General features: G+C 36.3%; 1 protein-coding gene across 1 annotated transcript in view; it reads right to left on the bottom strand.

Annotated features, from left to right (window-relative positions):
• The window catches only part of PEX13 (peroxisomal biogenesis factor 13), a 36,418-nt gene that overhangs the window by 6,024 nt on the left and 3,997 nt on the right, over positions 1-26,397 (bottom strand). The window contains exons 2-3 of the mRNA XM_082851808.1: positions 13,198-13,892; positions 223-348 (exon numbers count right to left, since the gene is read on the bottom strand). Coding sequence (XP_082707934.1) covers positions 223-348; positions 13,198-13,892 — 821 coding nt within the window. The remainder of the gene's footprint in view (positions 1-222; positions 349-13,197; positions 13,893-26,397) is intronic.

Here is a 26,397-nt window from a genome sequence, read left to right as displayed (position 1 = left end):
AAAATCTTTCCTTATCTCAGTGAAATATTATTGGAACAACTCTGTTGGGACATTTTTCTCCCACTCCCCCAGATTTAGAAGGTCTACATTGACAAAGAGAAATCCTAGTAACTACTTCTGAGTTAACTAACGGTGACCAAGATCCTTTAATGCAGTTTTTAATATTACATTTACAAATTCTAAAAATGCACAGATAATTCCAATTTATTCATGTTTTGTTACCTTTGAGAGCTAAGTTTAGCATATCACCAGCACGGAAAGAAATTTCTTCTTCGGATACAGCAACAAAATCATATTCTGCTCTAGCAACTACATGGTCATCCTCACCACTTGCCCAGTTGGTATTGTCTATAAACCAAATTAAGAATTAAGATTAGGTTAGTAAAACTTAAAAAAAAAAGAAAAAAGATATTTCAGTGGCTATGTTTTGCAAACTGTATAAACTTATTTGCCAAGAGAAAAGTTCCCCTCAAAGTAAATTCCACAATTAACACTACGTAAAATCAACAATATGTTCATTACGATACCTATTATAAACTTTTTCCTATTCTTTAAGCTCCAAATCCTAGTTCCCTTACTTTAAGCCAGGGGTCAGCAATTTTTTTGTAGAGTAAAAAGATTTTTGATAGTAAATATTTTAGGCTTTGTAGGCCATGAGGCAAAATTGAACATGTTGTGTAGTTTCTTATATAAAGAGAGAAAAAAATTTTCCATAAATTTTATGAAAAATTCAAAATATAACAATTGAATTCTTTTTTTGTAATATAAGTCTACTACAAAGAACGGAATCTTTTTGGGATAGGATAATATTTCACTTAATTTGGGGTTCAAATGTAGTGTTTTCTATCATCAATATCAATTGCAAATATTCATCTGTTAATGCTAATTTGTAATGAGATTTGAGGTATTTCATTTTGAAAATGTTTTTTCACATAGATATGTATTGCCAAATTCTGATATCAATACATTGAACATGTGGTTTTAATTGAGCATATTCATCCTAAGAAGATGAATAGAGTAGAATTCTGTTAAATTCCTTCAATGTTAACCTTTTAACATGTCCTTACATTAGATACTAATCACTTCCAAATAAAGACTAAATGGAAACTCCTCAACGGCAGTTAAATGGATTTTGAAACATGGACATTTCCTTCGCACTTGCATAGAGGTCCAAAAACACTTCTGAATTGTAGTTTGAGCTTGAAAGGTCTATCTGCTGCAAATTTATGTGGGAAGGGAAATCTTGTTTCTTTAACTTTTGACAACCTGGGTGGGGGGTGTATAAAGCAGTGTGACATTATTTGTGATTCAAACAATATTAGTTGTTGTCAAAATAACTTCACTCCAATGTAAGTTTCAAAATATAATTGCTATTCTGCCTTACAGTTTTAGGTTGAATTCATTAAGATTACCAAATCTGCAGCAAAAGCTGATTTCCAAAGCCATTAAACGTTTTCTAAGAGTGGCTGATGGTGGTTCTTGTTTTTCAGAAAAATATCAGTCTTGGCCTTGATCCCTCAAAAAGAGTAATAAAACTTAACCACTGACTGCTTAGCCATTTAACTGCTGTGTGGTAGGGCAAGTCAGGATCTTCAGCTTCTACTTCTGACAAAAATTCATAGAACTTACAATAGTTATGTCCACAAGGGTGACTGAAATTCACCTTTGACATTACTAATTCAGTAACACATGACAAATTCAAATATTTTCTGCAATGTACCTGCTGATGAAGAATACAATGAATAACTATAGGCTTTAAAAACCTTATATTTTCAAAACTGTAAATTTTGTCCAACTAAGCCTTTTTCTGTTCCACACAAATTTTTACCACCATCAGTCACAACGTATCTTTGCAGATTAGTGTTTTTTCCAAATTCTTTGAAGATATTCTTGTCTGTAGTTGTTCCATGCAGACTATTCACAGAGGCTACATCTTCAGCCACTCAAATTCAACACTGACTCTTCCAATAAACCACTGAGCAGTAACAATATCTACTGGGTCATCATGAGCCAAGTAAATCCATTTGAATTCATCTGCCTTGTTTTAAAATGACTATTAAAATGATGTTTCAAATACTCTTTAAGAAACTGTTCTCCCTGAAAGGTTAACAGTCTTAAACAAATTTACTTTCTCTGACACATTTCCTTGGCTGTTGCAATAACCACTGGTAAACAGATTTCCTTGCTAATCTGACAAATGAGCCTCTCAGAAACTTATTTTCGTTGCAGGCTTATTTTTTCTTCTTTTGCTTATTTATTTGTTTATGGCTGCGTTGAGTCTTCGTTGCTGCGTGCCTGATTTCTCTAGTTGCAGCGAGCAGGGGCTACTCTTTGTTGCAGTGCACAGGCTTCTCATTGCGGTGGCTGCTCTTGTGGAGCACAGGCTCTGGGTGCGCGGGCTTCAGTAGTTGTGGCACACGGGCTCTAGAGCACAGGCTCAGTAGTTGGGGCACACGGGCTTAGTTGCTCTGTGACATGTGGGATCTTCGCAGACCAGGGCTTGAATCCATGTCCCCTGCATTGGCAGGTGGATTCTTAACCAGTGTGCCACCAGGGAAGCCCCTTCTTTTGCTCCTTCCCCTGACCCCTTTTGGGTGAGGAAATTCTGCTATGATGAGCTATTCCATTTTAAATTTTCTAATTTTTCTGACTGTTGACTTCCTGTGAGTTGGGAATATTGTGAAGAGTGCTCAGTCTGCTAATGTTGATGTACTGGGTTGGCCAAAGAGTTTGTTTTTTTTCTGTAAGATAGCTCTAGTAGTGCTTAGTTGTCTTTAACTTCATTTGAAACAATTTTGTTAGACTGTTTTGTGACAGCTGTTATATTAGCAAAAAAAAAAAACTTATCAAATTTGGTGAATTTTTGTGTAGCCATTTTAATATTGAGGATGGAAGGAAAAAAGCAACGTTTTCGGCATATTATGCTTTATTATTTCAAGAAAGGTAAAAACACAACTGAAGTGCAAAAAAAGATTTGTGCAGTGTATGGAGAAGGTGCTGTGACTGATCGAACGTATGTCAAAAGTGGTTTGCGAAGTTTCGTGCTGGCGATTTCTCGCTGGATGATGCTCCACGGTCGGGTAGACCAGTTGAAGTTGATACCCATCAAATTGAGACATTAAGTGAGAACAATCAATGTTACACCACGCGGGAGAGAGCTGACATACTCAAAATACCCAAATCAAACGTTGAAAATCATTTGCACCAGCTTGGTTATGTTAATCGCTTTGATGTTTGGGTTCCACGTAAGTTAAGAGAAAAAAACCTTCTTGACCATATTTCCACATGTGATTCTCTACTTAAACGTAATGAAAATGTTCCGTTTTTAAAACAAATTATGATGGGCGATGAAAAGTGGATACTGTACAATAATGTGGAACGGGAGAGATCGTGGGGCATGTGAAATAAACCACCACCAACCACACCAAAGGCCGGTCTTCATCCAAAGAAGGTGATGTTGGGACCTCTCTGGTGGCGCGGTGGTTAAGACTCCACACTCCCAATGCAGGGGGCCTGGGTTTGATCTCTGGTCAGGGAACTAGATCCCACATGCATGCCACAACTAAGAATTCACATGCCACAACTAAGGACCCCATGTGCTGCAACCAAGGGGTGGGTGAGCCGCAACTAAGGAGCCCGTGAGCTGCAACTAAGAGCTGGTGCAACCAAATAAAAATAAATAAATATTAAAAAAAGAAAAAAAAAACAAAGAAAGTGATGTTGTGCATAAGGTGGGATTGGAAGGGAGTCCTCTATTATGAGCTCTTTCCAGAAAACCAAACGATTAATTCCAACAAGTACTGCTCCCAATTAGACCAACTGAAAGCAGCACTCTATGAAAATCGTCCGGAATTAGTCAACAGAAAACACATAATCATCCATCAGGATAACGCAAGACCACATGTTTCTTTGATGGCCAGGCAAAAGCTGTTAGAGCTTGGCTGGGAAGTTCTGATTTATCCATGGTATTCACCAGACATGGCACCTTCATTCAGATTTCCATTTATTTCAGTCTTTACAAAATTCTCTTAATGGAAGAAGTTTCAATTCCCTGGCAGACTGTAAAAGGCACCTGGAACAGTTCTTTGCTCAAAAAGATAAAAAGTTTTGGGAAGATGGAATTATGAAGTTGCCTGAAAAATGGCAGAAGGTAGTGGAACAAAATGGTGAATATGTTGTTCAATAAAGTTCTTGGTGAAAATGAAAAATGTGTCTTTTATTTTTACTTAAAAACCAAAGGAGGACTTCCATGGTGGCGCAATGGTTGAGAATCCGCCTGCCAATGCAGGGGACACAGGCTCAAGCCCTGGTCCGGGAAGATCCCACATGCCGCAGAGCAACTAAGCTCATGTGCCACAACTACTAAGCCTGCGCTCTAGAGCCCACAAGCCACAACTACTGAGCCCATGTGCCTAGAGCCTGTGCTCCTCAATGAGAAGCTACCGCAGTGAGAAAGACGTGCACCACAACGAAGAGTAGCCTCCGCTCACTGCAACTAGAAAAAGCCTGCATGCAGCAACAAAGACCCAATGCGGCCAAAATAAATAAATAAAATTTAAAAAAAACACAACAAAAACCAAAGGAACTTTTTGGCCAACGCAATATATTGTAATCCTTTAACATAGCTATGTTGTCACTGCATAATAAATGTAATAATGGTTTACCACCTAATTCAGTAACAAAATAATCCAGACTATACTGTGCCTTAAAAGTGTGACTTTCAAAGTCCACTTCACTCTTCTTTTCTTTGTGGCATGTACGTACTCATAACAAAAATATATATTGCAGTATAACAGTACATGTGGCACTCAACACATTGCCAAGTTATGTTACTGAGATCTGCAGTGTGCAGAACAAGTGCAAAGCAATGAGAGTGCCAACATAGATAGGATCTCTACGTTACAAACTACTCAACTCTGGTCTTTCAGTACAAAAGTAGCCATAACAATACATACATGAATGAATGTGGTTGTGTTCTAATAAAACTTTACTAATGGACACAGATATTTGAATTACATATAATTTTAACATGTCACAAACAGTACTCTTTTGGATTTTACTGTAAAAACCATTCTTAGTTTGTGGGCTGTACAAAGACAGGAGCAAGGCAGATCTTGCTGACAGGTTATCGTTCGCTGACCCCTGTCCTAAGCAGCTAAGAAGTCATAGGGCCTAAGCTTCCTCAGTTCCGCTTTTCCTCAAAAATCTCTTAGTATCATTACCCATTGCTCCCTCTTTGGCCTCAGATAAAAAAATCGCCCCTCCTTTTCACCTGCCTTGGATCGTATCTTCTCCCACCTCTTACAGGAGGCTTCATCTTTTGACTCCTGTTTCTCCCTCCTCGACAATCAATCCTTCTCTACAGACTCCTTTCTTTCAGCCTAAAAACATTCCCAGATTTTACTTCATAAAACACAAAGCACAACAAAAAAACGGAAAACTACCACATCAACTTGCTTTTACCCAAGCAGCCTGTTGATTTTTCTTCCTCCATTCATTGTTCATCTTTTCTTTTTTCACACCTTCTGATTTTATATACCCTTTATACTCTTCCATGGTTTCTGTCTCCTCTACTTTACTAAAATTGCTTGCTGGAGCTGATGACCTCCAATTGCCAAATCTGATGACCTTTTTTCAATTCTCGATCTTATCTTACTACAGCATCTGACACCAGGCATCATCCTTCTCCCCCTTCTTGAAATTTCCTCCTTTCCCCTTCACTTCTATAACACAGGATTAACATAGTTCTACTTCTGCTCTTCCTGGTTTCCATCTTAGTTCCTCTTTCTCTCTACCACAGTAATATCATCCACTAACACTATTTCAACTCTCACTTTTATGTGGATGACGCTTAAATATTTCATTTTTCACCTCTTTCCTAAGATCCTTTCCTGCCTTTTAAACTGCTTTCTGAAACTTTCTCAAGTTCCATTTGAATGTCCCACTGGCACAACCAAACTCAATATAGCTCTAATGAAATGAATGATAATCATTCACAAACCAGTTGTTCCATGTGATTTCTCTGTATTTATTTTATTGACTTTACCTTCAAATAAATATCCAGAATGTGACCCACCTCAGAACCTGCATCACTGTGACCCAGAGCCAAGCCACCACCATTTCCCACTTGAATTATTATAACGGCCTCTTGATTCTCCAGACTGGTCTCTTTGGTCCTAGCTCTACCTAAAATTCATTCTCAGGAAAAAGATTTTTTTTTAAACCTAAGTCAAATCATATCACTCCTTTGCTCAAAATTCTGCCATGGCTTCGCATTTCAGAATAAAAGCCAAAGTTCTTTAAAATGTCTACAAGGCTTATACCATCTACACTCTGTACTCTTCCCTCCTTCATCTCCTGGTACTCTGACTTTGCTCCATTCGTACTGGCCTCTTGTCGTTCATGTGACATGCCAGGCACACTGCCACTTATGCAGTTCTGCTGTTCCCTATGCCTCCAGCAGTTCCCTCATTCAGCTTACCCCCTTTATCTCCTTCAGAGAGGCCTTCCCTGTGTGTAGCTCTGTAACCCCATTTCCTACCACTGGCACTCTGCAACACTCTTCCCTGCTTTATTTTCTTCCTATGGCACTTATTACCTTGTGACTTACTATATATTTGACTTAGTTGTTTATTGCTGTCTCTACCCACTAGTCACAAGGGCAGGAATTTTTAAAATCTGTTTTACTCACTGCTATATCCCTAGATCCTAGAACTGTGTCTGGTATGTAGTAGGCACTCAACAAATATTTGTTAACAAATAAAACATTATCCCGCTCATAACTCAATTTAAAAGGTCTAGGGCATTTCAATTACTCCCTTCCCTTTACGAACTCCATCTAGCTAGTAACTAAATCTGTTACGTCTATTATATCTTTGCTGCTTTTCACATACCCTAGTTCAGGTCTTCATTATTTCTCATCCATTCAAATGCAAAAGCATCATAAGTGATGTCCCTAAATTAATAAATATTTATTAAGCACCTTGGATATGCTGGTCAGGTTATTAGCTTTCGGGAATACAATGGTAAGTATAACCCAAAATTGTTTATTAATCTTACCATCCAATTTCAACCTGTGTTAACCTGTACTGACCTATTTTAAACACTTAAGACAGACTGACCTCTTTACAGCACTGTTTATATGTACGTCACAAGCCTGCTTTAAAAAACAAAAACAAAAGCAGACAACCAAAAAACCATCTTTTCCTTACTAAATGAAGATTAAGTATTGTCATGGAAATTAAGATCTTCCATTACTAGGCTCCAATCTAATTTCTCATCCTTACTTCTTAATATCCTTCTATTCAATACTATAGGACAGCTGATGAACAAATCTCATATTTCCTACCTATATACTTTTGTTCAAGCTACTCCATCTGTTTCAGTCTTTTTTTTTTTTTCCTATGTAACTGATGGAATGTTACCATTCTTTCAAAAATCTAACTTAGATGCTACTTCTTTCTGGATACGAAGAGTCAAAAAATGTCAGCTTCACTTCTGAGCTGAGATAATACTCTGTACCAGTTGACAGAGTAGAGGCTTAACAGTCAAATATGCCTGGTTTTGTTTCTGGTCTGGCTTATTAAAGATGTGACCTTGAGCAAGAGACTTCTCTGAACCTCAGTTTTATCACTTGTAAAATGAGGATAATTTCTCTTAGAATTGTTGTAAGAATTAAATGAGTAAAATACACAAAATACTTAGCACAGTGTCTTGCATATAAAAAAGGCTCAATAAGAAGGAAGAAGAACTACAGTCCTGCAGCCTGTGAAACAAAAACCACATTCACAAGAAGAAAAGGCAGAGGGCTATATACCAGATGAAGGAACAAGATAAAACCCTAGAAAAACAACTAAATGAAGTGGAGATAGGCAACTTTCCAGAAAAGAATTCAGAATAACAATAGTGAACATGATCCACGACCTCGGAAAAAGAATGGAGGCAAAGATAGAGAAGATGTAAGAAATGTTTAACAAAGACCTAGAAGAATTAAAGAACAAACAAACAGAGATGAACAATACAATAACTGAAATGAAAACTATACTAGAAGGAATCAATAGCAGAATAACTGAGGCAGAAGAACGAATAAGTGATCTGGAAGACAGAATGGTGGAATTCACTGCTGCGGAACAGAATACAGAAAAAAGAATGAAAAGAAATGAAGACAGCTTAAGAGACCTCTGGGACAACATTAAACGCAATAACATTCCCAGTATAGGGGTCCCAGAAGGAGAAGAGAGAGAGAAAGGACCCGAGAAAATATCTGAAGAGATTATAGTCGAAAACTTCCCTAACATGGGAAAAGAAATAGCCACCCAAGTCCAGGAAGCACAGAGAGTCCCATACAGGATAAACCCAAGGAGAAAAACACGGAGACACATAGTAATCAAACTGGCAAAAATTAAAGACATAGAAAAATTATTGAAAGCAGCAAGGGAAAAACAACAAATAACATACAAGGGAACTCCCATAAGGTTAACACCTGATTTCTCAGCAGAAACTCTACAAGCCAGAAAGGAGTGGCATGATATACTTAAAGTGATGAAAGGGAAGAACCTAAAACCAAGATTACTCTACCCAGCAAGGATCTCATTCAGATTTGATGGAGAAATCAAAAGCTTTACAGACAAGCAAAAGCTAAGAGAATTCAGCACCACCAAACCAGCTACACAACAAATGCTAAAGGAACTTCTCTAAGTGGGAAACACAAGAGAAGAAAAGGACCTACAAAAACAAAAACAAAACAATTAAGAAAATGGTAATAAGAACACACAAATCGATAATTACCTTAAACGTGAATGGATTAAATGCTCCAACCAAAAGACACAGGCTTGCTGAATGGATACAAAAACAATACCCATATATATATATATATATACTGTCTACAAGAGACCCACTTCAGACCTAGGGACACATACAGACTGAAAGTGAGGGGATGGAAAAAGATATTCCATGCAAATGGAAATCAAAAGAAAGCTGGAGTAGCAACACTCATATCAGATAAAATAGACTTTAAAAAAAAGAATGTTACAAGAGGCAAGGAAGGACACTACATAATGACAAGGGATCATACAAAAAGAAGATAAAACAATTATAAATATGTATGCACCCAATGTAGGAGCACCTCAATATATAAGGCAACTGCTAACAGCTATAAAAGAGGAAATCGACAGTAACACAATAATAGTGGGGGACTTTAACACCTCACTTATACCAATGGACAGATCATCCAAACAGAAAATTAATAAGGAAACCCAAGCTTTAAACGACACAATAGACCAGATATATTTAATAGCTATTTATAGGACATTCCATCCAAAAACAGCAGATTACACTTTCTTCTCAAGTGTGCACGGAACATTCTCCAGGATAGATCACATCTTGGGTCACAAATCAAGCCTCAGTAAATTTAAGAAAATTGAAATCATATCAAACATCTTTTCTGACCACAACGCTATGAGATTAGAAATCAATTACAGGGAAAAAAAAGTAAAAAGCACAAACACATGGAGGCTAAACAATCCGTTACTAAATAACCAAGAGATCACTGAAGAAATCAAAGAGGAAATCAAAAAATACCTAGAGACAAATGACAGTGAAAACACGACAATCCAAAACCTATGGGATGCAGCAAAAGCAGTTCTAAGAGGGAAGTTTATAGCTATACAAGCCTACCTCAAGAAACAAGAAAAATCTCAAATAAACAATCTAACATTACACCTAAAGGAACTAGAGAAAAAAGAACAAACAAAACCCAAAGTTAGCAGAAGGGAAGAAATCATAAAGATCAGAGCAGAAGTAAATGAAATAGAAACAAAGAAAACAATAGCAAACATCAACAAAACTAAAAGCTGGTTCTTTGAGAAGATAAACAAAATTGATAAACCATTAGCCAGACTCATCAAGAAAAAGGGGGAGAGGACTCAAATCAATAAAATTAGAAATGAAAGAGGAGAAATCACAACTGACACTGCAGAAATACCAAGGATTATAAGAGATTACTACAAGCAACTCTATGCCAATAAAATGGACAACCTGGAAGAAATGGACAAATTCTTAGAAAGGTATAACCTTCCAAGACTGAACCAGGAAGAAATAGAAAATACGAACAGACCAATCACAAGTAATGAAATTGAAACTGTGATTAAAAATCTTCCAACAAACAAAAGTCCAGGACAGATGGCTTCACAGGTGTATTCTATCAAACATTTAGAGAAGAGCTAACACCCATCCTTCTCAAACTCTTCCAAAAAACTGCACAGGAAGGAACACTCCCAAACTCGTTCTATGAGGCCACCATCACCCTGATACCAAAACCAGACAAAGATACTACAAAAAAAGAAAATTATACACCAATAACACTGATACATATAGATGCAAAAATCCTCAACAAAATAGAATGCAACAACACATTAAAAGGATCATACACCATGATCAAGTGGGATTTATCCCAGGGATGCAAGGATTCTTCAATATATGCAAATCAATCAATGTGATACACCATATTAACAAATTGAAGAAGAAAAACCATATGATCATCTCAATAGATGCAGAAAAAGCTTTTGACAAAATTCAACACCATTTATGATAAAAACTCTCCAGAAAGTGGGCATACAGGGAACCTACCTCAACATAATAAAGGCCATTTATGACAAACCCACAGCAAACATCATTCTCAATGGTGAAAAACTGAAAGCATTTCCTCTAAGATCAGGAACAAGACAAGGATGTCCACTCTCACTACTAGTAGTCAACATAGTTTTGGAAGTCCTAGCCACGGCAATCAGAGAAGAAAAAGAAAGAAAAGGAATACAAATTGGGAAAGAAGAAGTAAAACTGTCACTGTTTGCAGATGACATGATACTATACATAGAGAATCCTAAAGATGCCACCAGAAAACTACTAGAGATAATCAATGATTCTGGTAAAGTTGCAGGATACAAAATTAATGCACAGAAATCTCTTGCATTCCTATACACTAATGATGAAAAATCTGAAAGAGAAATTAAGGAAACACTCCCATTTACCATTGCAACAAAAAGAATAAAATACCTAGGAATAAACCTACCTAGGGAGACAAAAGACCTGTATGCAGAAAACTATAAGACACTGTTGAAAGAAATTAAAGATGATACCAACAGATGGACAGATATTCAATGTTCTTGGATTGGAAGAATCAATATTGTGAAAATGACTATACTACCCAAAGCAATCTACAGATTCAATGCAATCCCTATCAAATTACCAGTGGCATTTTTTACAGAACTAGAACAAAAAATCTTAAAATTTGTATGGAGACACAAAAGCCCCGAATAGCCAAAGCAGTCTTGAGGGAAAAAAACGGAGCTCGAGGAATCAGACTCCCTGACTTGAGACTATACTACAAAGCTACAGTAATCAAGACAATATGGTACTGGCACAAAAACAGAAATATAGATCAATGGAACACGATAGAGAGCCCAGAGATAAACCCATACACCTATGGTCAACTAATCTATGACAAAGGAGGCAAGGATATACAATGGAGAAAAGACAGTCTCTTCAATAAGTGGTGCTGGGAAAAGTGGACAGCTACATGTAAAAGAATGAAATTAGAATACTACCAAACACCATACACAAAAATAAACTCAAAATGGATTAGAGACCTAAATGTAAGACCAGACACTATAAAACTCTTAGAGGAAAACATAGGAAGCACACTCTCTGACATAAATCATGGCTAGATCTTTTTTAATACACTTCCTAGAGTAATGGAAATAAAAACAAAAATAAACAAATGGGACGTAATGAAACTTAAAAGCTTTTGCAAAGCAAAGGAAACTACAAACAAGACGAAAAGACTACCCTCAGAATGGGAGAAAATATTTGCAAATGAATCAATGGACAAAGGATTAATCTCCAAAATATATAAACAGCTCATGCAACTCAATATTAAAATAAAAACAACCCAATTCAAAAATGGGCAGAAGACCTAAATAGACATTTCTCCAAAGAGGACATACAGATGGCCAAGAGGCACATGAAAAGGTGCTCAATAACACTAATTATTAGAGAAATGCAAATCAAAACTACAATGAGGTATCACCTCACACCAGTTAGAATGGGCATCATCAGAAAATCTACAAACAACAAATGCTGGAGAGGGTGTGGAGAAAAGGGGACCCTCTTGCACTGTTGGTGGGAATGTAAATTGATACAGCCACTATGGAGAACAGTATGGAGGTTCCTTTAAAAAAGTAAAAATAGAATTACCATATGACCCAGCAATCCCACTACTGGGCCTATACCCAGAGAAAACCATAATTCAAAAAGAAACATGCACCCTAATGTTCATTGCTGTGCTATTTACAATAGCCAGGTCATGGAAGCAACCTAAATGCCCATCAACGATAAAGAAGATGTGGTACATATATGCAATGGAATATTACTCAGCCATAAAAAGGAACGAAATTAGGTCATTTGTAGAGACGTGGATGAATCTAGAGACTGTCATTCAGAGTGAAGTATGTCCAAAAGAGAAAAACAAATATCGTATATTAACACATATATGTGGAACCTAGAAAAATGGTACAGATGAACCAGTTTGCAGGACAGAAATTGAGACACAGATGTAGAGAACAGACGTATGGACACCAAGGGGGTAAAGCAGTGGAGGGTGGTGGTGGTGGTGGTGGTATGATGGATTGGGAGATTGGGATTGACATGTATACACTGATGTGTATAAAATGGATGAGTAATAAGAACCTGCTGTATAAAAAATAATTAAAATAAAATTCAAGAAAATAATAATAATAAAAAAAGGCTCAATAAGTCTTATGTTTCTCCCCAACTGTCGTACTACTTACACTCTTTATGCCTCATTACAATTACCTATTTATGTGTCTCACCCACCTCTCTTCCAGTAAGTTTTAGAAAGATAAAGGGAATATGCCCTATGTTATCTTTTTATCTTCCACAGCATCAAGTTCAGTGACTTGTGAAGAGTAGTTAAGTAATGTGTGCTGTTAAACTGAAGTAACAAAGAATAAATCAAGAAGCCTGTTTTTGCTACATGTTCCTCTTCCAGTTTTGAAGTTCTTAACTGAAAATATAACTGGATCAAAATATTAAATACAAATGCATAAAGAAAGCTAATTTAACCTATTCTTGAAATTTGAGATTGTTATATGGTTTTTGAACCCATTTTATTACTCTTACCTGTTACTTCGTCACTGTGAGTAGACAGCAGTTTCCAGATGAGGTAAGGACCACCAAGGATTACAGCAAAGAACAAGAATATTGGCCAAGATTTTGCTGAGTTAGTTGCTCTGTCCTCAGCACCAAGGCAAGCCACAGTTCCTTCACTTTCTGCCCACAGGTCCTCATTCTCAGAGTCTCTTCTTAAACCTATCATCCACTGTAACCGTCTGTAAAGATACCTTATAGTCCTAACTAATGCAAAAGCTGAAAAAACTTTTGTGAAGTGTATTTTTAATCGGGAAAAGTGGTTTGCTACATCCAATACAGCCCTGAAACTGTTATAGACAGCGGAAAAGGTAGCATCCATCATCATGCTGACAGAGGCAAATGCATGCACAATACTTTCAATGGACTGAAATGCACCTCTGCTGCTTTCTTCAGCTTGCTGAACAAATCTACTAGGTGGAAGATCATCTATACGAAGGCGGTTATAGCCCAACCCATTATACCCATAACTATAAGGGCTATAGCTTCCATAAAATGAATTTCCATAGGCACCATATCCAGAAGAAAATGAACTGTAAGCAGGTCTGAAAGTGTTCACATTACTGCTTCCTGTCTGTTGGGATGGCCTTGGAAGAATAGGCGGTGGCACTCTGGTAAGTGTTGGTTGTCCAGGTCTTGTCAATAAAGTAGGACCCAAATCAGCAGATCTAAAACCAAAAAGGATTCAAAGTTGTAACTTAAGCACACAATAAATTCATTCAAAGTAACTATTAAACACTTTGTATATACCTAGTGTTATGACAGATCCTACTAAAGATGTCTTAAAGTAAGGAATAGTCTCTAATATCCAGATGCTTAGAATCTGTGTTAAGACAAAATGGATAAGATAAAATAGCTGACTGAACTCTATATTCTTGTTTACTTATGCTGCATTATTAGTAGTATCTTCAACCTTTGGTTTCTTTTTAAGACACATGTCCATTTCCTCAGGGTTAGTTACAACTCGATATCTGTCCATCCTTACACCTAAATGGCACTATCTTAATTACTATAGTTTTATAATAGGTCTTAATATCCAATAAGACAAATCTTCCTACACTATTCTTCATCTTCAGGAGTGTCTTGGCTATTTGACCCTTTGAATATCCATATATATTTTAGAATCAGAGTTTGAAGTTCTACACTGTTCTCCCCACAAAAGCCCTATTGAGATTCTGGTTTGGGATTACATTAAATTCGTAGATTAATTTGAGGTAGTCGACATCTCCATTATATTGAGAGTTTCAACTCAATATAACATATCCTCCATTTACTTGTGTCTTTTAAAGATTTTTCTTAATAATGTTTTTTTTAAAATAACCACTGAGCGACTTCCCTGGTGGTGAAGTGGTTAAGAATCCACCTGCCAATGCAGGGGACAGGGGTTCGTGCCTTGGTTCGGGAAGATCCTGCATGCCACAGAGCAACTAAGCCTGTGAGCCACAACTACTGAGCCTGTGCTCTAGAGGCCGCAAGCCACAACTACTGAGCCCATGCACTACAACTACTGAAGCCCACGTACCTAGAGTTTATGCTCTGTAATGAGAAGCCACATCAGTGAGAAGCCTGCGTGCACAATGCAACAAAGAAGAGCCCCTGCTCGCGCAACTAGAGAAAGCCTATGTGCAGCAATCGACCTAACACAGCCAAAAATAAATAAATTAATTAAAAAAATAAAATAATCACTGAGTCTCAATGTTTTATAGTTTACTGTGAGGTCTTTCTTTAGATTTATTTCTATATATTTGATTTTTTTGATGCTATTGTAAACGGTGTCTTTCTAATATTTCACTTTTTTGCTGTTATATAGAAATAATTGATTAAAAAAATATGGTCCTTATATCTAACAACCTTATTTTGGATTCTTCTTTTGTACTTTCTAGAATCTTAAGGATCTGCAGTCATATTGTATGCGAATAACGATAGGTTATTTCTTCCTTTTTTCAATTCTTACAGCTTTGATTATTAAGGTATTGCATCTAGGACCTGCAGTACAATCTTGAATGGAAGGGATGATAGAAGGTATCCTAGTCTCATTTCTAATCTCAAAGGGAAAATTTTCAAGATGTCACCAATAATTATCATGTTTGTTGTAGGTTTGTTGTAGATTTAGTAGTTCCTTTTCTATTTCGATAAAATTTTTTTTTACCATTCAGAATGAATGCTGAATTTTATCAAACGATTCCTTAGCACTTATCAAGATGATTATATGAATTTTTTCATTTACTGTCTATGATGAATTACATTAATTTTCAAATGTTAAAGCCAACCTGCATTCCTGAAGTAGAATCAAGTAGGCCACAATATATTTCTGAATTTGGTTTGCCAATATTTTATTGAAGATTTTTTTATATCTATGTTCATGAATGAGACTGTCCTAATATGCTTTTATTGTAAACGTCTTTGTCAGGTTTGGACATCAAGGTTGAACTGGCCTCTTAAAAAGAGTTGGGGGAGCCTTTCACTCTTTTCTATATTCTAGAAAAGTTAATTATTTCTTCCTTAAAGGTTTCTAGAGTTTACCAGTGAATCATATGGGCTTGGAATTCTCCTACTGGGAAGAATTTTCATTATGAATTTAATTTCTTTAGTATCATGCTACTTAAAATGTGGTCTGTGGACCAGTGCTATTTTATGAACCATTTTATACCAATCTCTAGTAAGTACAGAAAACGAGATTGTGTTTAAGTAATTTGACACTGCTATGATATTTTTACTGCATTTTATAAAAAGTATTGGCCACCATCACAAATATTTTGAGAAGCACTGCTTCAAGTGTTAAAGGACTATTTATCTTTTCTATCTGTAAAATATACCTTGCTTCATCCTCTAAATCTCTTCCCTTCCTTTCTGTATTTTCCTGTCCTTTTGTCTCTTTGTACTTCCTTCTAGATATTTTCTTCCCAACTATTCTTTTCTTTTTTATTTTAATTTTATTTATTTATTTTTGTCTGCGTTGGGTCTTCATTGCTGCACTCAGCTTTCTCTAGTTGCTGAATGCGGGGGCTACTCTTCATTGCAGTGCACGGGCTCCTCATTGAGGTGGCTTCTCTTGTTGTGGAGCACAGGTTCTAGGCACGCAGGCTTCAGTAGTTGTGGCACGTGGGTTCAGCAGTTGTGGATCGCGGGCTCTAGAGCACAGGCTCAGTAGTTGTGGCACATGGGCTGTTGCTCTGTGGCATGTGGGATCTTCCCGGACCAGGGTTCGAACCTGTGTCCCCTGCATTGGCAGGCGGATTCTTAACCACTGTGCCACCAGGGAAGCCCTCCAACTATTCTTTAGGTCACTGCTACTCAAGGGGCCAATCTGCAAGATAAGGAACTTGCACTATAATGTAAATCAACAAATTCTTTCTTCACAGAGAAAGTTTTGCTATCAAGAAAATGCCACTTGAGGGCTTCCCTGGTGGCGCAGTGGTTGAGAGTCTGCCTGCCGATGCAGGGGACATGGGTTCGTGCCCCGGTCCGGGAAGATCCCACATGCCGCGGAGCGGCTAGGCCCGTGAGCCACGGCCACTGAGCCTGCGCGTCCGGAGCCTGTGCTCCGCAACGGGAGAGGCCACAACGGTGAGAGGCCCACGTACCGCAAAAAAAAAAAACAACAAAAGAAACAAAAAAGAAAATGCCACTTGAGTGGTGGAGAGATAAACTGGAAGATTGGGATTGACATATACACACTACTATATATAAAATAGATAACTAATAAGGACCCTACTGTACAGCACAGGGAACTCTATTCAGTACTCTGTAATAGCCTATATGAGAAAAGAATCTAAAAAAGAGTGGATATATTTATATGTATAACTGATTCACTTTGCTGTACACCTGAAACTAATACAACATTGTAAACAACTATACTCCAATAAAAATTTAAAAGAAAAGAAAAGAAAAGAAAATGCCAGTTGAACTAAATGGTATGCTCAGGGTCAATTTGTTCTACATTCTGACACAAATTTCCTATCTTGTTGTGGACTGTTACTACATAGTTCAAAAAATAGCAGCCAGCCCATAGACTCTCAGCAGCTACAGAACACACTTTGAGCAGTACTGCTCTAAGTCACTAATTCTCTACGTAATGGTGTCTAATCTGTTTCTAAATCCAACGAGCTCTCAATTTTGGTTACTGTATTTTTTGTTCTAGAAATTCCTTTCCTCTTTTAATAGTTTCCAATTCTCTGCCAAAATTCTTCATCTTCTCTTTTATTGCCCTCAACATATTAAAGATAATTTAAAGTTTCTGCTAACTCCAATATCTAGAGTCCCTATGAATTTGTTTATCCATATGTTAATTTAGCTGCCATTTATGTTACATAATGTCCTCCTGGGTCTGGCTATTTGATTTTGCTGTGCGTCAGCAATTATTATTGTAGCAGTAATTTGAGATTCTGGATGATGTTCTCCTTCTCCAGATGTGTTTCATTCTGGATATTGTTTCTTTTCATTTTTTTAAAAAATTGAAATGTAGTTGATTTACAATGTTGTGTTAGTTGCAGGGGTACAGCATAGTGATTCAGATATATTTATTTATATATACACACACACACACACACACACATATAAAAGTGAATATGTATATTCTTTTTCAGATTTTTTTCTATTTTAGGTTATTACAAGATATTGAATATAGTTCCCTGTGCTATACAATAGGTCCTTGTTGTTTATCTATTTTATATATAGTAATATGTATCTGGATATTGTTTTCTGAACTATTCTCTAATTTGGGTCAGGCAGGCTGCTAAGGCTACTATCAATTCATGATGTCCCTAATTTCAGGAATTGATGATTTGACGCTGGGCTTCTGTTCCTATAAGGGCCTGTCTACTTCTTTTATACCCTTATATCTAGATGTATCTTTTATACCCTTATATCTAGATGTACCTAACATTAGGTATGGGTAATTTATCAGTATCTCGTCTTGGAGGATGTCTGAACTCCAACCATGATTCAAGAGTCTGTCAAGTGTTCTACTCAACTAGCTTCATTATCTAAGCTGCTTCTTCTGAAATCAGCAGAAGCTTCTATGGGAAAAGTGCTTTCAAAGGCAATGCTCACCTTTGTGAATTTTTAACTTTCCTGAATCTGGGCTCCATAAATCTTTATCCTCTTTTTTGCCCTATAATGCCTTCCAGATGTTTTATATTCTGCTTAGCTTTCTACTTGTCCTCAATAGTTTTTTTTTTCCTAAAGTACTTATTCTGCCATCATCAAAAGTCCTTCCTATAATTCTTTGTCCATATTTTGTACAGTATCTTACATTTATTTATACATCTGACTCTTCCTGTAAACGGCAAGCTTCTCAAAGGCACGGGAGCTTTCCTTGTTTCTCCATCACCTAACTATAGTGCTTAGCATATAAATAGGTACTGATACAAACACTATACTGGAGTCTTTCATTAGTAAATATTTAATACACATATATCACACACTATTAATACAGATTTTTCTTTATATATCTTTGTAGTATTTCATAAATTGTGATGAATATGTAACTTAAAAATTATAGGGAATTAAATTTAAACATTTGGTAATAAAAAAATAAAGAGCTTTCCTCTTACTCTTGTGTTTTTTTTTTTTTTAATTTTGGCCGCCCTGCTCAGCTTGTTGAATTTCAGTTCCCTATCAGGGACTGAACCCAGGCCTTCGGCAGTGAACATGAGGAGTCCTAACCAGTGGACCACCAAGGAATTCACTCTTCTTTGGTTTTAATGCGGTCTGTTTCCGGCATACACAAGTGCATTCAGTGTGCATATACAGTCTTGCTTTCTGTTACAACAAGCATAATGAGAGCTAAAGAAGCCTATGACTTAGAAGAACAATGATTTATTCTCATTGCTGAGTGTGCAAAATCTCCCCCACCCAATTTTTTATCTTGAAAAGTTTCAAACAGGAAAAAAAAAAAACTGAAAGAAAAGTACAATGAATATCCACATACCTTCTATCTAGATTCAACAACTGCTATCATTTTGCCACATTTGCTTTCTCTTTACCACTCTCTAGTCTTTTAAAACTTCTTGAACTATTTGAAATTAACTTGTAGACCTAATAAATTACTCCTAAATACCTCACAGGCATTTCCTAAGAATAAAGATATTTTATACAAAAACATAATACTGTTTTCCCATCTTTAAAAATTAATAATTCCATATCTATTACCCAATTGATATTCAAAACATATCCATTACTCTCAAATATCTTTGTCTAAACAGCTTTATTGAGTTAAAATTCACATACCATAAAATTCACCCATTTAAACTGTAAAAAGCAACAGTTTTCCATATATTCACAGAGCTGTACAACTATCACCATATGCAACTTCAGCACACTTTCATCATCCCAAATAGAAATCCCATATTTATTAGCAGTCACTCCCCATTTCTTACCCTCCTCCAATCCTGGGCAATCACACTCATCTACTGTCTGTCTCTATAGGTTTGCCTACTTTGGACATTTCCTATATAATCGATTCTTGTTATTTGAGATAGTTATGCTCTATAAACCTGCAAACAATGAATCAGCAAATACTGAATCACTGCTCCTGGAGGAAACAAAGAGTTAGGTTCCTTCAAGCCTCTGGTCACAACATTTTCATCTATCTACTGATCAATACATATACTTTTTATGTATGTTTCTGTTTAAAGATACTTTATCTAATTACATTGTTGACTCATTAACAATGAATTCATGGCCAAAAGCACCACAACTCATGTCTGAACAAAGTTTATCTAATGCTAATATTTTCTCCATAAGGCCTTCTAGGAACACTTCAGCACTATGCTTAGGGGCCATTTAAAGACAGTGAAATCATCAACAAAAATGTGAAAAACGTGGCTGGCGCTTAACTGATTTTGAAAAGGACACCTGTTTACAGTATGAGAGTTGAAACAAGCCAGAATGTTGCTTTTTCTTCACCCTTAGCTGAGAGAGGACTCAGATCTTTCACTGCTCTATGTGTGCCTGAAAAGATCATGAAAATGCTTCAAGTACTGATTTTAGGGTTACAAATAAATTTCATCGAGTAGGAGAGTTTGCAAATACTGAATCCGCAAATAATGAGGATCTACAGTAAATGAAACTTACAATATGTAGTATTTTGTGACTGGCTTCTTTCACTTAATGTTTTAAAGGTTCATCTATGTTGTAGCATGTATCAGTACCTCATTCTTTTTTATTACTATATTATATTTATCCGTACATCAGCTGATAAACATTTGGGTTGTTTCCACTTTTGGGGTATTATGACTAATGCTTCTATGAACATTTATGTACAAATTTTTGTGTGAACATGTGTTTTCATGTTTCTTGGGGATGATACTGCTGGGTCATATCATAACTCTGTGTTTACCCTTTTGAAGAACTGCCAAATTGTTTTCCAAAGCAACTGTATAATTTTACATTCCCACCAGCAGTGCATGAGGGTTTCAATTTCTCTACATTTTGTCAACACTTGTTATTATCTGTCTTTTTTACTATAGCCACCCTAGTGGGTGTGAAATGGTACATCACTGTGGGTTTGATTTACATTTCCCTAATGGTTAATGATATCGAGTATCTTTTCATGTGCTTATTGGCCAGTTTTAGATCTTCCTTGGAGAAATGTCTATTCACATACATTGCCCATTTAAAAAATTAGGTTATCTTTTTATCATTGAGTTGTAAAAGTCAAAATGTCTTTTTAGGTTTTTTTGAAACAAAAATTCAATTAAGTCTCACATATTGCATTTGGTTGGTTGTGTCCCTATTCTCATCTAAACAGAACAATAATGTCCTGGACTTTTTGAAGAGTCCAGTCAATTTCTTCTAGAGTGTCCCACATTCTGGATTTGTGTTACCCCCAAATGTTGTTTAACTATCCCCTATCCTCTATACTTCCAGTTAAACTGGAAGTATAAACTGGAAGTATGAACTGGAAGTATAAACTCTAAGTATGCATCTAAAGGTTTGATCTAAAGGTTTTGGCAAGCATAAATCATGAGCGAAGTTGTTTACCTCAGATTGTATTACATCATAAAAAAAGGAATAAAACTTTAAAAAGGGTCAGTAGACTACCAAATAGTGTAGTATATTCAGGTTTGGATGAAGCAGCTCTGAGGGTAAGTGCTCCACTCAAATGAAACTAGTTCATTGCTTGAGGCTGGGGACTGGGAAGTGCCACCTTGCCTCATAAAAATTTGCTGACAGTGGTAAAAGAGATTATAAAATTTGCTGACAACACTTTAGGATTTTTAGAAAGTTACAAAACTAAGAATGGGGGAAGACTCTGATAAAGCCTCAAACTCAGAAAATGAAACAAGTTAACAACTGACTCAATGACTTAATCTGCGATATCCTTAATCTAAGCCACTTTATACCAGATTCTTACATGGAGAGTGGATGCTGAGAGGGAGGTACAAGCAACAGGAAGCCTACTAGATAGAAAGAGCTGAATGTAGAAGGAAAAGTGAGACAACAGAACCCCAAAATTCCCACTCAAAATGGACATATCAAAAATACTACACACAAGAAGGAAAAAAAAACACAAAGAGACCAAAATAACAAAAATTAACAATAAGAATGAAAAGTCATTCAAGGAAAAACTAATTTTATATAATAGCTCATCAAAGATTCTAAATATGTTTAAAATGGTCAAAGAGATAAGCAGAACAAGAATAATATGAGATTGAATGAATGGATTTAAAAAAGTCAAAGAGATAAATGTAGCAATAACATCTGTGAAATAAAAATAGAAAAAAAAATATGAAAAAAATTTCATCAGAAATCTTATACACAATGCCCACAGCCACAAGGCATCTTGTAACTATGAGGCAAAAAGAAAATTAGTTGTTGTACACTAAGGAACAGAGTAGAAATATGGAACTTGTGGAATTCTACTTCAAGTAATGGTATTCTAGGTAATCAGACCAACTCTTTCACAGAAAACAATTAGAAAAGCTAGAAAAAATATAAAATTATCTGTTTAAAGCATGAGAAGACAAGACACTGAGGAATTAGAGTCAAGATCCAGGAGTAGGAGAAAATCTAGAGAGCCCATTTTAGATGTTTCTCAAGGGAAGAGGGCCAATTCCAGAAGAGATGGCTGACAGGATGAGAAGTTGAGTAGAGCTTTTAATAGACTCTCTGGGCTGAGGAGACAAAAACTAGAATTCAGAAGTCCCAAAAGAGGGACAAGATAAATGCCCACACTTCAGACTGGGACTTTAAACAGCCACATGCTAGGAGTAAGGGGAAAAAGGTTAACAAGAAATAGACTAGCCCTGGGAGAAACTGAAAACCACAATTTCAAGTTAGCTCAAATTTGAAATTATTAAAATGATCTTAGATTGCTAGTGGCCCAAGGTGCCTATCAAAAGTAAAACTCTCTGGAGGAAGAGACCATCCTAGGCCTCAAATCGCCTTAAATTATCTATATACAATGCCCAGCTCTCACTGAAAAATAATTGAGCCTCTATGATGACAAAACTACATGTTAAAAAAAAATGAGTGACATTAGCCAATATAAAATGATCCATATGGATCCAGATAATGGAGTTATCAGGTGGAGACTTTAAACAACTATGCTATACATATTCAAGGAAAAAAAGGCAAGATTGAGATTTTCAGCAGAGAATAGAAAATACAAAGCAGGACCAAATGGAAATTCTAAAACTAAAAGAATAAAATACCTGAAACTACGAACTCAATGACTGATTCGTTTACTATCAGATTAGACACACTGAAAGAAAAATACCGGTGAACTAGAAGAGTTCAGAAGAAAATACCCAGAATGAAGCATGAGTAACAAAAGGATACATACAGAAATGAGTGTAAGATGGAGTGTATAGTGAAATATAGAGCATATATGTAATTGGGGTCAGAGAAATGAAAAGAGGATGGGCAGAAGAGATATTTAAAGAAATAATGGTTGAACCTTTTCTGAAATCAATGAAAGACATCAAGTCAGATTCAAGTATCTCTATGAATCCCACCAAAAATAATATAATGAAAAATACATTGAAGCCCAACGAAGTATAACTGCTGGAAAAAAAAAAAAAAGATTCCTTTCGAAGGAGCAAGAGTAAGACAGAGATGACTGAAAATGCCAGAAAGCTGACAGACAAAAAGGAAGCCAAGAAAAATGTAGGTCCCCTGATGACAATGGTGAGTTAGCAGATCTCTAGACTTCTTGTCAACTAAACAATAAATGCCTCTATAGTTGAAAGCACAGAAAGTCAGATATTGTTACTTGGAGCAGAACTATTCCTGATATGTTTAATAGTAGTTCCAGAAGAAGAGATGGGAAAGAATAGTGCTCAAACAATATTTAAAGATAGGATTCGTGAGAGTTTTCCTGAATTAAAGACAGATGTGAATCCTCGGATTCAACACTGTGGGTACTGAGCATGAACATTGTAGCTGCTGAGCAGGAGGAAAATATATACATGTACATATGTATATCTGAATATTTGGACCTAGACAGAGCCTAATAAAGCTGTAGAGGACCAAGGTAAGGGAAAATCTTAAAGGCTGCTAAGGAGAACATAGTCTGTAAAGGAATAAAAATTAAACTCAACAGAAAAATTTCTGTAGCTACAAAACTCTGATACCAAACCAGATACCAAACCATATGTTCCAATTAGGAACATATATGCAAAGATCTTAAAATATTAGATTTCTACATTGTATTTTTTTAAAAAAATCAAAATTTAGCAGAGTTCATCCAGAAACGCAAGGATGATTCAACATTGGACAATTAATTGATGCAATAAACCACATTTTCATATTAAAATAAAAACACATAATTATCCCAACAGATGCAGAAAAGTTATTCATAAAATTTAATACCCCTTCATAATAAAAATCTGAGCAAGGTAGAGAGATAGAAGTTTGATAGGATATCTATCAAAAACAAAAAGCAAACATCATAATTTATAGTGAGACTTGAGAAGCATTCCAATGAAAGTCTGGAACAATACAAGGATGTTGGCAATTTATGCTGGCTTATTTGTAAATGACAGGATTGTCAACACAGGACTCAAAAGAATTTCAACCAAACCATCAGAACAAATTAAGAGTCTGACATTATGCTGGATATAATATTTATATCTTATAAACGATGGGAAAGGACTTCATGGAAACAATTATAAAACACTACTTAAAGCAAAAAAGAATGTCAAAATCTCACCAATTGCACCTTACACAATATTCATGGATGAAAAGGCTTACTTGATCTTTACATAAAAGTTCCAATAAAATATAAAGTTCTAATAAAAATCCCAATAAGTCTTTTTATAAAGGCTAAGTGCAACAAAGGCAATTATGAAGAACAGCAATGTGTGGAGGATCTTGACATACCAAATATCAAAACTTATTATAAAGACAGTGTGGTGTTAGCATAAGAATAGATAAATACAGCAACAGAACATATTATAAAGTCCCCCAAACAGAACCACACATTTAGGAAAACTTGGTGTGATATAGATGGCATTATAAAGTAGTATGGAATAAACTACTTAATAAATGGTGCTGGGATAATAAGTTATCCACATGGAAAAGAATTGAATTCTCTATTTCACACTGATTTTTGTACAACAAAGTCAGTTCCAGGTGGATTAAAGATATGAATGGGGGGCTTCCTTGGTGGCGCAGTGGTTGAGAGTCCGCCTGCCGATGCAGGGGACAAAGGTTCGTGTCCCGGTCCAGGAGGATCCCACATGCCGCGGAGCGGCTGGGTCCGTGAGCCATGGCCGTTGAGCCTGTGCGTCCGGAGCCTGTGCTCCGCAGCGGGAGAGGACACAACAGTGAGAGGGCCTGCGTACCGCCAAAAAAAAAAAAAAAAAAAGATATGAATGGGAAATGAACAGTTAAAAGAAGATATAGAGAAAAATTTTCCTGATCTGAGGTAGAAAGGGTTTCTTAACCAAGATAGAAAAAGCACAAGTAAAAGATGAAAAATTTGGCTATATTAAAATTAAAATATCTGTACAACAAAAATGAACATGAATGTAAATAAAGCAATAAGACAAGCCAAAGATTGAAAGATAAAAACAAAATAGGATCAGTACAAACAATAAAGTACTCCTACAAATTGATAAGCAAAGATAAAGCCAACATAAAAGTGGGCAAAAGATTACCAACAGAAAAAATTTCAAATCAACATTCAAAAAGATTCTCAATTTTATTACTGATCAGAGAAGTGCAAATTAAATACCATTTCACATCTATTAGATTGGTAAATACAGTACTACAAAATAACATCAAGTGTTGGAAAAAATGTAGAGAAACAGAATACCTTGCTAGTGAAAATGTAAAAATTGGTATACGACCACTTCGAGGAGCACCTTGGTGATAGTCAGTACTTGAAGATAAGCATACCCTTCCAGCAAGCAACTCTCCTCCCAGAAAACCTCTTGGAAACGTGCACAAGGAGAAAGACACATGAATTTTGACTGCAGTAGCTTTAAATATTTAACAACTAATACTCTAATATCTATAACAGAACAAATAGTTTGCTTTTATATAACAGAATATTCTATGGCAGTTAAAACGAACTACAGGCATACCTCATTTTATGATGCTTTGCAGATCGTGTTTTTTACAAATTGAAGGCTGGTTGCAACCCTGGGTCAAGCCCATCTATCTGCACCATTGTTTGAACAGCATTTGCTCACTTCGTGTCTGTGTCGCATTCTGGTAATTCTCACAATATTTCAAACTTTTTCATTACTATTATATTTGTTATGGTGATCAGTGATCTCTTATGTTACTATTCTAGTTGTTTTAGGACACCATGAACTGTGCCCCTATAAGACAGCAAACTCTCAAAATAAATGTGTGTGTTCTGACTGCTCCAGCGACCAGCCTTTCCTCCCATGTCTCTCTCTCTTCTCGAGATTCCCTTATTCCCTAAGACATAAGAATGTTGAAATTAGGCCAGTTAATAACCCTACAACGGCCTCTAAGCGTTCAAGTGAAAGGAAGAGTCACACACCTCTAAATCAAAAGCTAGAAATGATTAAGCTTAGAGAGGAAGGCATGTCAAAAGTCAGGATAGGCCAAAGGCTAGGCCTCTTGCACCGAACTGTTAGCCAAGCTGTGAATGCAAAGGAAAAGTTCTTGAAGGATATTAAAAGTGCTACTCCAGCGAACACGCTATTGATAAAGTGAAACAGCCTTATTGCTGACATGACGAAAGTTTTA

Source organism: Leucopleurus acutus (genome assembly GCF_964270905.1).
Source record: "Leucopleurus acutus genome assembly, chromosome: 12".
Lineage (NCBI taxonomy): Eukaryota > Metazoa > Chordata > Mammalia > Artiodactyla > Delphinidae > Leucopleurus > Leucopleurus acutus.
This window is presented reverse-complemented; position numbering and strand designations above follow the sequence as displayed.